This window comes from Cavia porcellus, unplaced genomic scaffold (genome assembly GCF_034190915.1).
Source record: "Cavia porcellus strain 051 isolate PalLab524CR breed Dunkin Hartley unplaced genomic scaffold, mCavPor4.1 scaffold_1, whole genome shotgun sequence".
In the NCBI taxonomy this organism is placed as follows: Eukaryota; Metazoa; Chordata; class Mammalia; order Rodentia; family Caviidae; genus Cavia; species Cavia porcellus.
Window position 1 is genome coordinate 234,558,451 of NW_026947484.1, and position 12,183 is coordinate 234,570,633.

General features: G+C 58.8%; 2 protein-coding genes across 6 annotated transcripts in view; one reads left to right on the forward strand and one right to left on the reverse strand.

Moving 5' to 3' along the window:
- Otof (otoferlin) overlaps positions 1–11,409 on the forward strand; it is an 86,226-nt gene extending 74,817 nt beyond the window's left edge. For 4 of the 5 annotated variants that reach the window (XM_063231185.1, XM_063231196.1, XM_023566318.2 and 1 more), the window contains 17 exons: positions 69–139; positions 1,317–1,346; positions 1,689–1,820; positions 2,184–2,250; positions 3,048–3,184; positions 3,275–3,409; positions 3,578–3,715; positions 3,997–4,124; positions 4,207–4,377; positions 4,889–5,049; positions 5,689–5,831; positions 6,207–6,295; positions 7,431–7,529; positions 7,623–7,864; positions 8,367–8,545; positions 8,635–8,735; positions 10,401–11,409. In XM_063231185.1, coding sequence (XP_063087255.1) covers positions 69–139; positions 1,317–1,346; positions 1,689–1,820; positions 2,184–2,250; positions 3,048–3,184; positions 3,275–3,409; positions 3,578–3,715; positions 3,997–4,124; positions 4,207–4,377; positions 4,889–5,049; positions 5,689–5,831; positions 6,207–6,295; positions 7,431–7,529; positions 7,623–7,864; positions 8,367–8,545; positions 8,635–8,735; positions 10,401–10,581 — 2,204 coding nt within the window. In that variant the 3' untranslated portion in view covers positions 10,582–11,409. The remainder of the gene's footprint in view (positions 1–68; positions 140–1,316; positions 1,347–1,688; positions 1,821–2,183; positions 2,251–3,047; positions 3,185–3,274; positions 3,410–3,577; positions 3,716–3,996; positions 4,125–4,206; positions 4,378–4,888; positions 5,050–5,688; positions 5,832–6,206; positions 6,296–7,430; positions 7,530–7,622; positions 7,865–8,366; positions 8,546–8,634; positions 8,736–10,400) is intronic. The other variant, XM_063231190.1, reaches the window with a different exon arrangement.
- A 415-nt stretch (positions 11,410–11,824) lies between these two features.
- Drc1 (dynein regulatory complex subunit 1) overlaps positions 11,825–12,183 on the reverse strand; it is an 80,421-nt gene continuing 80,062 nt past the window's right edge. Inside the window, exon 17 of the mRNA XM_013156016.3 lies at positions 11,825–12,031. Coding sequence (XP_013011470.1) covers positions 11,975–12,031 — 57 coding nt within the window. The 3' untranslated portion in view covers positions 11,825–11,974. The remainder of the gene's footprint in view (positions 12,032–12,183) is intronic.

A 12,183-nucleotide genomic window follows, 5' to 3' on the forward strand; every position in this document is an offset into this window, starting at 1 on the left:
CTGTCCAGTCAGGCTCCTCCGGGGCTGCCATGTGCTGTGCCATGGAGGTCTCTCCTCTCACCCCCCAGGGGAGGTCGTGGTGAGCATGGAGCCAGAGGTGCCTGTCAAGAAACTAGAGACCATGGTGAAGCTGGACGCGGTAAGGGAGAGGGTCAGCCCCACTCAGGGCGGCGAGCCAGGCCAGCTCACTCCCCTCAGCAAAGCCAGATCACAGCCTTACACTGGCCTGGCAACGGCGCGCGCGTGTGTGTGTGTGTGCATGTGTGCGTGTGCGTGTGCGTGTGTGTGTGTGTGTGTGTGTGCACAGACAGTCTGCAGTCATTTATACTCCAGCAAATGACACCTAGGAAATAGATTGCTTGGGAGAGGACCCGGCTCCAGCCTCCTGTTTTCCAGCCTGCCATTCCTGAGAGACACATTGCGGGCCTAGGTTGAAGGATTTCTGTGGTCCTCTGGGCACTTTTATTCCTCTGGGCTGTAGGTATAGGACTATTTACCTGCCAGAGGGAAACCTGTAGGAAAGGGCAGGACGGGGCTGTCCTGGGACAGGTGCCCTGAGGTGCAGTTACTGCTGAGCATTGGAAGGGGCCTCCTTTAACCCCAGAGGGACCTGGTGTGCTTGGGAAAAGAGAGCAGAGTCCTGGGGCCAGAGCCCTGGGTGGTACCACCCGGAAGGCTCCCTGCTTGGGCTGTGTCAGGAGACCCCAAGTGCCCCTTGGCCTTCTAAGCCACTGCCTGTCCAGCCTGTTCCTTCTCACTGTGTGCTGTCAGGAGCACAAGATAGAGGATGGTTGGCCTGAGCTACCTTGGGGTCCCCAGGCCTCGTGCTGGTGTGTGGGGGTCGGGCCAGTGTCCCTTTCCACCACTCAACTGCGCATGCACTGGCTTGATTGTTAGGGAGCTTCCCTTCTTGGGGAGTGTGGCATGGAGGCTGACCTCATTTGGCTGACAGCCTGACCCCCTGGATGCCATGTCCCCCTTCTTTCTTGACTTTCCCGCTCATGAAAATCACCACAGGGTTTTAAAAATCGTGCCTCACGCAGCGCCCTCTTGTGCCCTGGATGACTGTAACATGCAGCTAGACCATGGCCCCAGAGGGCCTGAGGAAACATCAGGAGCTCTGGACATGGGTCCTGGGCAGACTCACCGGGCAGTGTGCTCCCACCAATGCCAAGTCAGCCTTGCAGTTGTGGGGCTCATGGCACCCCGTGAGCATCCATCCCAGCATACACCCTCTTGGCTCTGATCCATTCCTGTCCTCGGTGCTCCATGACTGAGCTGTCATCCTGTCCTGTCTCCTTGGTTCCCCTCTGCAGACTTCTGATGCCATTGTCAAGGTGGATGTGGTGAGTGTGGGGGTCACGCAAAGGTCCTGGGGTGAAAGAACACTACACTGACATTTGGTATCATGCCAGAAGGCCTAACCACAGGGATTGAACCATCCTTTGCCTCAGGCACCAATCCTACATGGCCTGGTGGCTCATTTTGGCAGGTGATGGTCCTCACAGGGCCTAGCATCCTTCTCTCCAAAACAAGGTCCTTGCCCTTTGACATCAGTGGCCCCACAGAGCAGCACAGAGCCCAGAGTTTTTCCAGACAAGCAGAGTGGGAGGGGGGTCTTCAGGATTGCCCAGGGTCCTGGGCAGAGCATAGGGACCTGCAGGCCTGTAGACCCAGCCAACCCTCAGGCCGAGGAGGAGAAGGAGAAGAAGAAGAAGAAGAAAAAGGGCATCACAGAAGAACCTGAGGAAGAGGAGCCGGATGAGAGCATGCTGGACTGGTGGTCCAAGTACTTCGCCTCCATTGACACCATGAAGGAGGTGAGGCCAAGGCCCGGCTGCAGCCAGGTGACAGGGCTGAGGGGGGCACAGCAGCTGACATGTACCCTCCTCCCCAGCTCCCTCCCCCTGCCCACGGTGCTGCGCCCCCTGGCCTCACACCCTTGAGGTTCCAGCTCAGGACTCCTCTCCAGGCTGGCGGGCCCATCTGCCTTCCCTGGCGTTCCCTCCTGTCCACGTTATTTCCCCAACAAATGTGTCTGGAGTCTGTGAGAAGCCAGGCACCGCCACAGGAGGCACTGTGGGAACCCAGAGACAGTCACAGGGCTGAATGGACGTGGGGACTGTGGGACACTAAAGGCAGACTCGGGACTGGGCGTCAAGGAAACTCCTGTCCCTTTATAGCAGCTCCGCCAGCAAGAGACCTCAGGAGCTGACTTGGAAGAGAAAGAGGAGGCAGACAACACGGAGGGTGAGCCCTGCTGTGGACACCTCGCTGGCCTCTCCCGCACGGCCAGCTCCCCTGCTCCCCCAAGCCCCTGGTGGCCCTCACTGCTGCAGAGTCTGGCGCAGACATCCGGGAGTCCTGGGGTGCGAGGGTGCAGGCTGAGGCCCTCACCTAAGATGGTCTGCAACCTGACTGCTTCAGCAACCTCAGCAGTGGGCTGACTTCATAGCCCTGGACATTAGAACTAGCAGGGGCCTCACAGCTCATCCTGCCCAGCCTTTCCCCATGGAACAGTATTGATGGCCATGCTGGGGAGAAGAGAGAGCTCTGTGGTCAAATCTGCTCGGTGAATGCTGGTGTAACCAGGTGCCTGTGCCGCAGGACCTCTCAGAGCTTTTAGGATGCATGTATTAGTGTAAATCTCTTTATAAATCTTTTTGGGAAAATACTACATAAAATATTTCCCCAGCTCACTCCACCACAGTGCCCCTTCTAGTGCATGCCAGTGGCACCTCTCCCTGGCGCTCTGCTGGAAGCAGTTTGGGAAATGCTAACAGAGCAGGCTGTCCATACTGTGGACGGACAACATGCACCCTTGGAGCCCTGGGCCGTTTGCTCCAGACCTGGGCTCTTCCCCACCTCACTTTCCCGAAGGACAGGGCAGTATGTGCACACCCCAGGCGTGACTGTTGTCTGCCCTGGCAGCTGTGTGCAGTGAGACTCAAGAAATTAAACAGGGAAGGAATGAGCAGGACCACTCCGATCATTTCTGTCCACCTCCCATGAAGCCGACTGGGGCCCCCTTTTCTGCTTCTGCCCAGGCCTGAAGGGGCCGATGAAGGGCAAGGAGAAGGCAAGGGCCACCAAGGAGGAGAAGAAGAAAAGAACCCAGAACCCGGGCCCTGGCCAGGGCTCCGAGGCCCCTGAGAAAAAGAAACCCAAGATTGATGAGCTTAAGGTGAGGGCTGGGAGCAGACCCTGCGGGGAGGGGCGGGAGGCAGCAGGCGGGGAACAGGTGGCCCGCCCTGAGGTGACCCGCGTGGCTCAGGTGTACGCTAAGGAGCTGGAGAACGAATTTGACAACTTCGAGGACTGGCTGCACACGTTCAACCTGCTGCGGGGCAAGACGGGCGACGAGGAGGACGGTTCCACGGAGGAGGAGCGGATCGTGGGCCGGTTCAAGGTCAGCGAGAAGCCTGGGGCTCCCCGTTCTGTCCCCGACCCGGCACTGCCCTAGCCACTCTCTCCAGATGCCCTGGGCCTCCCCTTGAGCCACGGCAGAGTCCAGACCGCCCAGCACGGTCAGGGTTTGGAATGCCCCGCAAGCCTGATGCACCGTGCCTCACCCCAGGGCTCTCTCTGCGTCTACAAAGTGCCACTCCCAGAGGACATATCCCGGGAAGCCGGCTACGATCCCACTTTCGGCATGTTCCAGGGCATCCCGAGCAACGATCCCATCAACGTGCTGGTCCGAGTCTATGTGGTCCGGGTGAGGCTCCCTCTGCCTCCCTCCTCCTGCAAATACCTGCCTCCTGCCCAAGCGGGACTGGAGAGGCTGCAAACTGAGTCCCAGCTGGGAGGCACCAAGGAGTTATCCGGGATAGCGGAGAAAGTCAAGGCCCAGAAAGGGTTAGCAGTTCAGCTCGGGCCACGCAGCAATCTCCCAACTGTGGTCCAGGGCACCCGCTCCAACCTCTGAGCACTGTGGGACCCTCAGAGAGAGGACTGGGGCCCTTGGGAGCCTACTCAGGCAGCACCGTCCCCACCCAGGCCACAGATCTACATCCTGCTGACATCAATGGCAAAGCTGACCCCTACATCGCCATCCGGCTAGGCAAGACTGACATCAGAGACAAGGAGAACTACATCTCCAAGCAGCTTAACCCGGTCTTCGGGAAGTAAGGCCTCTAGGCGCCCTGCTCTCCGCGGCCCCAGCTCCCCAGCAGGCCCCTTCCTGAAAGCCTAATGCCCGCCTGCCAGGTCCTTTGACATCGAGGCCTCCTTCCCCATGGAGTCCATGCTGACGGTGTCGGTGTACGACTGGGATCTGGTGGGCACGGATGACCTCATCGGGGAGACCAAGATCGACCTGGAGAACCGCTTCTACAGCAAGCACCGGGCCACCTGCGGCATCGCACAGACCTACTCCGTGTGAGGAGGGACACCAGGGCTGGGGGCAGCGGAGGCGGGGGCAGGAAAGGAGGTGGGGGCCAGGCCCATGCGCCCCCACACTGTGACCCTGAAACAAGATTTAGAGGTGATGATTTGGGGATATACATAGTTTCTGTTCTGGGCTGGGCCTCTGCCCCCAAAATTGGCCATATTCTTCAGGACACACATGGAGCAGGGGTCTGGGGTGGGAGGCAGGAGAGGAGGAGTCCTCTGGGGGTCTGGACCAACCTCTGCCACTTTCAGGCTGTGTGACCCCCAAGTCCTTTGACCCTGAGGTTCCTGAAGGGTGGTCACAGTGGGTGAGTGGTGGGGAGATGTGGAACATGTGAGCCACAGTGGAGGCCGAGGGGCCAGCCTCCAGCAGCCTCAGTGTCATGAGTCCACCCTCGGACCCAGGGCAATAGTTTTAAAGAACTAGAGAGCACTAGCTGCCACCCACAGATAGCCTGGCCCTACAGGAGCTGCTCAAGCTCTGTGTCACCTCCCACAGACATGGCTACAACATCTGGAGGGACCCTCTAAAGCCCAGCCAGATCTTGACCCGCCTCTGCAAAGAGGGCAAAGTGGACGGGCCACACTTTGGGCCCCCTGGGAGAGTGAAGGTGGCCAACCGCGTCTTCACCGGGCCCTCGGAGATCGAGGACGAGAATGGTAACAGGCACCGGCCACGCCACCCGGCCCTCTCAGGGCCTCAGAGGCTAGCAGGGCCCACAGGTGCCTCAAGGCAGGGCCTGGGCCTGAACTTGGAGACCCTGTGCCTCTCACCCCAGAGCACTCTCCTGTCTGCCCAGCCTCTGCCCTGCACCCCATCTTTGCCTCCTCCCTCCCACTTCTTCCCTGCGGGGCAGATGAGTCCCACCATTTTGCAGATAAGCAAACAGACCCAGTGAGTTCAGTGATTTGATGAGGTCACAATTCTTTAGAAACATCAGCCCAGGTCGTTCTGGTGCTGAACCCTGTGCCCTCTCCTGAAGCACTTCAGATGACGTAGAGGTGTCTGAGCTGGGGAGCTTGTACCAGCACCTTCCCCAGGGAAACTGCACAGGATTCCCAGCTCCCCTTCTCTGAGCAGAGGGAGCCAAGGGCACAGACCTCTGTGGGCCCTGCAGAACAGCCGAGACCTTCCAGGGGCAGGTCACTGCTCCGTCTGTGCCTCAGTCTCCCCAGTGGTAAAATGGAGATGGGTGAACAGGTGATGGCTGGGAACTGTGTCTCTGAGTCCCTGTCCTTAGCCTAGGCCTCTCGGTTCTGGGAAATCCATGTGCACTGCTGACCCACTGACACCCACAGGTCAGAGGAAGCCCACAGATGAGCACGTGGCCCTGTCTGCCCTGAGGCATTGGGAGGACATCCCTCGAGTGGGCTGCCGCCTGGTGCCAGAACATGTGGAGACCAGGCCACTGCTCAACCCCGACAAGCCTGGAATCGAGCAGGTAGTGCTTGCCCAGCTGGGATTCCTGGGTACTCGGGATCATGGATTCAAACCTAGGTTCCACAAAGGCAGAAAGGGGGCTTCGAACCATCTCCCATATTCCCGCTTGTACTCCCCAAGGCCTGGCTGGCATCTCGAAGCCAAGGCTAACTTGTTGCTCTGAGTCAGAATTACACCAGCAAATGGAGATCAGAGTTGTTGCCCTCAGAAGCTGTGATTGGCTATTGGTGATACTGCAGAAATTTCTGGCATCCAAAAGTAGAAATTGATGGCCTGGGGTCCTTGATGGGACATGGGTTGGAAGGATGGTGAGAAGCGTCCTTCTCGGATAGGGGAGAAGTCTTAGGGACATCTGTCATACCTTTCTTTTCCTCAGGGCCGCCTGGAGCTGTGGGTGGACATGTTCCCCATGGATATGCCAGCCCCTGGGACAGCTCTGGACATCTCCCCACGAAAGCCCAAGAAGTGAGCTGCCCAGGGCCAGTGTGGCTCCCTCCTACCCCGCCATACTCACAGCCCACACAGCTCAGTCCTTTCTGGAGGGGACACAGACCCAGATGATCTTGCTTGTCACCATGCCCCGAGTCTCAGGGGGTGGCCAGGCTTCCTGGGGGAGGAACTGATCAACCTGTGAGTTCTGAGGCCTGCCCTGTGAGGCCCCTGCACCAGGGCACACCCTCCACTCCCGTCAGTCAGGGATGTGAGCCACACCCTGCACCGAGAAGCGTCTGCATGTAGACTCCCGCCTGCCCCTACACATCACCGCCCTGACCAGGTCCCTTTGACTTCTGGGTCTCAGTTTCCCCTCTACAAGGTGCCAGAATGGGTCTCCGCCAGCTGTCCGATTCCATCCCACCCAGCGGTCTGGATTCAGGGCCAGCTTCCTGGGCATATGAAGCCATCCGGGACCCATGATCAGGGGATCTTATTCTTGTTCCATGTCCTAGCACTCCCATCCTGAATTTCTTGATGATATTTTAACCCAAGACCCTACGTTTATTTCCCTTTGTACTGATGGGAAAATCACCCAGCTGGCTCTCCTGCTGTACTTGAACTATGTGCTGTTACCTGGTCTTTCCATAAGGGGGCAACCCAACCTCACAGCTCAATCTGGACCGCACTGGGGTCAGTCCTCTAACTCCCCAGAGCGACCTCCTAGCCAACTTGTAATTAAATTAAATCTCAGGAGGGAAGTCCTCCTTAGGGACAAGTGCATAAAGGAAACCAGCATCCATAGTCCTGGTCTTTAAGTATAAATAAAACCAAAGCAAAGCTCTGGCCTTGGGAGACAGACAGACTACAGCTGCCTCTTGGCCTCGGCCCTGCTCTCCCTGGCCTTGGTTCTCTGCTCAGGAGCATGCTCTGGCCTCTGCACCAGCATGGCCAGCTCTCCCGGTGCAGGGGCAGCATGTGGCTAGCTCACGGTGGGGCTCAATTAGGGACCAAGGGGACAAGGCCTCCCTGTGGCTGCAATCTGCTCTCCTGGCCCCGTGCCAGTCCTGAGTCCCGGGCTTCTAACCTCCAGCTCCTGCCATCCTAGCCCTGGGACCCTGGGAGACCCCTGCCCAGAGGTGATAACTGGTTCTCCTGACCCTCCTAGGTATGAGCTACGTGTCATCGTGTGGAACACAGACGAGGTGGTCCTGGAAGACGACGACTTCTTTACTGGGGAGAAGTCCAGCGACATTTTCGTGCGGGGGTGGGTGAGGGGTCCCTGTCTGGGGGGAGGGGACAGGGGCAGGAGAGGCCACCTGGTGTATGGCACCAGTCTGGAGGGCGTGGCACCCAGCAGGTGGCTGAAGGGCCAGCAGGAGGACAAGCAGGACACGGATGTGCATTACCACTCCCTCACCGGGGAGGGCAACTTCAACTGGCGCTACCTGTTCCCCTTCGACTACCTGGCGGCCGAAGAGAGGATCGTCATCTCCAAGAAGGAGTCCATGTTCTCCTGGGACGAGACAGAGTACAAAATCCCCGCGCGGCTCACCCTGCAGATCTGGGATGCCGACCACTTCTCAGCTGACGACTTCCTGGGTGCAGAGCGGGGAAGGGGCTGGGGTCCCGTACGCAGGGGCAGTGTGAGGTGGGGCAGGGCGAGCTCACTTGGAGGTGCAAGGTGTCAGCCTCATCTAGTCCATCAGACAGAGAGATCCGAGGGGATCCCGCCACCAGGATGCCCCCTAACCATGTCATAACTGAGGCTGGCGATGTTTTGGATAAGCCAAGGAGGAGGGACCAGCAAGGCGTCCTCTGGAGACCTCCCTCCCGGGCCTCAGATTGCTCCTGGGGGAAGCACAACCTTCCCAAACTCTAATCTGTATCAGAAAGTCTGAGAGACCAGCAGGACTTTAGAGTGGAACCAGCAGGGGTAGGGGGTGCAGATTCCAGGGAGGAAGAGCCGACAAGCACAGGGCAGGGATGGGGGGGGAAGGGGTAGGAGCTGCTGGACAGTCCACGCTCAGCCAGTAAGGCACCAGGGAGGCCAGGGCCCCTGCCCCACCACATTCTCCCAGAGCTGATTCGGGGATTGCAACAGGGGCCATCGAGCTGGACCTGAACCGGTTCCCACGGGGCGCCAAGACAGCCAAGCAGTGCACCATGGAGATGGCCACCGGGGAGGTGGACGTGCCGCTGGTTTCCATCTTCAAGCAGAAGCGCGTCAAAGGCTGGTGGCCCCTGCTGGCCCGCAATGAGAACGATGAGTTTGAGCTCACGGTGGGCGCCCCTGCTCAGGAGCGGGCCAGGCTGGGTGCCAAGGGCTTGCGCCGGCCCGGCCACTGGGACCGCTCTGTCCTTCTCTGCAGGGCAAGGTAGAAGCTGAGCTGCACTTGCTGACAGCAGAGGAGGCGGAGAAGAATCCAGTGGGCCTGGCCCGTAATGAACCTGATCCCTTAGAGAAACCCAAGTGAGTGCTGAGCCTGAGGGGACCCCAAAAACAGGGAGGAACTTCCTGCCCCCGCCCCCAGGCATCCCCTCTGTCCTTTCCCAGGCCACACCCGCACTGCAGGGGAGCCCCCTTCCTTCATCCCTGAACCGTATCACCCACCTTTTTGCTAGAAAACAAGCCATCTGAACAGGGGCACAGGAAGGGCCCAACCGACAAGAGGGTACAGGGTCTTCCCAGTCTTTGCCAAAGGCTCCCTGGCAGCTTTGGGTCCCCAGCGAGCCTTGAGGGCCCAGAGGCACCTGAACTGCGCATGCTCAGCCATCGTGTCCCAACCTCCAGCCCCTTCCCTTCCTCTGTGCTCCCTCTGCTCCTCCCAATGCTTCAGCCGGCCATACATGTGCTTCATCTGGTTCTTGAACCCTCTCGAGTCTGCCCGATACTTCCTGTGGCACACCTGCCACTGGCTGCTCCTCCTGGTCACCCTCTCTACTCTGTGCCTGGCTACCTGGCCAGGAAGATCACCAGGGCCTGAGTTCCACTGCTCTGGGTCTGGTACTTCCCCCTCCTGCCTCTGGACCACAGGCCAGCTGTCCTGTGCAACACACACACACACACACACACACACACACACACACGGGCACACGTGGAAGCCATATGCACACATACATGCACACACACACACGCAAGCCTGTGCAAACATGCGCAGAAACTCTCAAGCTTTCAAAACAGAAGCACAGACTCAAGAGCAGAACTGGCTACTTTACATTTTTATGTATTGGGCCTAAGGGGTGACATAGGTTACCGCAGGTCACCCAGGCAGAGCGAGGTAGAGTGGGGACTCCAGCCTCCTCTCCCAGCCGCATTACTCACCAACTCTAACCCAGTTTCGTTAGAAGGGAGTTGAGATATGACCCGGATAAGGGGCCGGGGTGTGGCTGGGCTTTGCCAGGGCATCCTGAAATTGTTCCTCCCCTCGAGAGGCCTCCTGTGCAGAGCTGGCTCCTGTCCAGAGGGACCTGAACCCTAGCCCATGACACATCACCTCACTGATACTGAACTCAGGTGCAGCCCAGCTCCTCTGGGCACTGGGGGAGGGCAGTACTGGAAAAAGTGTATTCAATAATTTTATACGTGGCTTCCTTATGAAATCCGTTTACGTGACACAAAGCAGAGAGAGCAAGGCTCTTGGCTGGGAAGCCGTGTAGACTACAGTAGGTCCATACCCTGATGGTGCAGGGCAGTGAGGGCTACTGCCCCCAGAGCTGCCTAGAGCCTCAGCGGGGCCTGGTGGGGACAGAAGCTTTCATCAGAAAGGGGAAGATGTCCTGATGTCCTAAGGTAGGGCAAGGCTGACCTGCCAAACACAGAGGCTCGCTGGCCATCAGAATGGCCTGCTGCGCTGGGCAGTGAGCCACGAGGGGCTGCAAGTATTCGGGCTGAGGCTGGTTAGGTACTCCCTGCCAAAAGTGCCCTGCCAGCCTTGGGGGGCGGAGCACCAGAGGCCCACAGAGAGGACAGGTCTTAAGCCAAACCACTGTTAGAAATGGGCTCCACCCAGGTTCCAGCCTCATTGTTTTGGGGGCCGAGGCTGTGACAGGGCACCTTGGGCAGTGGAAGGACAGAGGCTGGGTGCTTTGTGGGGGCGGCTTGTGATTAGCACCTCCCCTCCTCTCCACTCCCCAGCCGGCCCGACACTGCCTTCGTCTGGTTCCTCAACCCACTCAAGTCCATCAAGTACCTCATCTGCACCCGGTACAAGTGGCTCATCATTAAGATTGTGCTGGCCTTGCTGGGGCTGCTCATGCTGGCCCTGTTCCTCTACAGCCTTCCCGGCTACATGGTCAAGAAGCTCCTCGGGGCGTGAAGGTTGCCCCCCTCCACCAGCACCTCTCCAGGGCCTGGTGTGTTTGCCCTCCCTGTGGCCTGGACTCTGTCCCAACTACCCTGAGAGCCTGAGGAGCCCCACATCTGCATTCAGCCTTGGGGTGGTAGCTCCTCCTGTCTCTTGGGCTGCCCTCCCAGACCGCTGCCTGCCCAAGCCTGCCCCTGTGATCTTGCCTGTGGGATGGGGAGCGTGGGAAGGGGTGGGGACCTGGATCCGGTCCCTTCTCCTATACATCTTGCTGAGGTCCCACCCTCCTTTGAGCCCTGTTCCAGAGGAAGCTGCCCTAAGCCCTCCCCTCGAGCTTTCTAGGCTAGGAATAAAGCTTTAATGAAATTAACCAAGGCCCAAGGGCCAGACGCCAGGCCTTTGAATGATTAAACAAGCAAAAGCATCACCACCCTGTCCGCAGTGCAGTCTTAAAAGCAGAGCCCAGCCTGCCACTCAGCACTGCAGCGCTGAGCCAGCACCTGCCACCAGCCCTGCAGCTGGGCAGCTGCTCTGGGCATGTCCCTCCCTGTCCTCTGTCACAGCAGCCACCTATTGGCAGCTGCAGAGCTCAGTCCCAGCCCTGCCCGCAGGTTTATGCTCCTTCACAGGGCGTCCTCTGCCTGGGTGAGCACCAACAAGCCCAGACAGACCCCTGAGGGTGGCTCCTGAGCCCCACCGGCCCCACTGCCACAGCCTGGACTTTGCACTTAGAGGATTGTTCCCTGCCTGTGTCCGGGTTCCTCTCGGCTGTTTTTCCTTGCTTGAGTGTGATTTTTTTTCTCTCTCTTTCTCAAAAAAATAAACAAGGCACTAGGCTGACAGGCCTGTGTTGGTCCTGTGTGAGGCCCAGGGTCAGAGGTGCTCTGGGTTGGTAAACCTTTCCCTTGTGGGTGGCCCAGGGTTCAAGGTGGGCCTTGAGCACAGGGCCACCAGCTCAGGCTGTACACCCGTAGCCAGAGGGAACCACTGGGTACATGCAGGGGCCCCAAAAGCACTGAAAAAATCCTTTAGGGCTGGGGATAACCTGAAGGCCAAAGACAGCACCAGCTGCCAGAGCTCCAGCCGCCAACCACAACAACCAGCTGCCCCCAGAAACAGGAAGCCACAGGCCGCTGGCCTCTGCCTCCGGCACACACCAGGATCTGAGCCTGGGAACGAGCTCTCTTGGAGTACAGTGGTAGGGACAGGGGCTCCCATTTCATCAGCCCTGGACTCTTTAAAGAGACTCTGCTGCTGGTTTCAATTGACTTTAATGGGAACTAAGTGGGGGCTTCTTTCAACGGGCCTGTAACAACAGCTCCAGGAAACCCAGGGTGGGCCCTGGTCCCCAGCACCAGCACAGCACCAGCACGAGCTTGTACTCGTCAGCCTCTGGGGTCCACCTCTATTTGGTGGGTATCCGGAACACCTGCGTCGGAGGAACCTGCAGTTGAGAGTTTATCTGGAAAAGAAAGGGTGAAGGTCACTTCCTGTCCCCTGGGCCCTCTTCCTCTTGTCCTCTGGGAGGGGGAATCAAGTGCATACGCAGGGCTCCCCCATAGCTTCTAAACCCCTGAGGGGTTTCCTCTCCAAGGCCAAACAGCACCTCCGAGG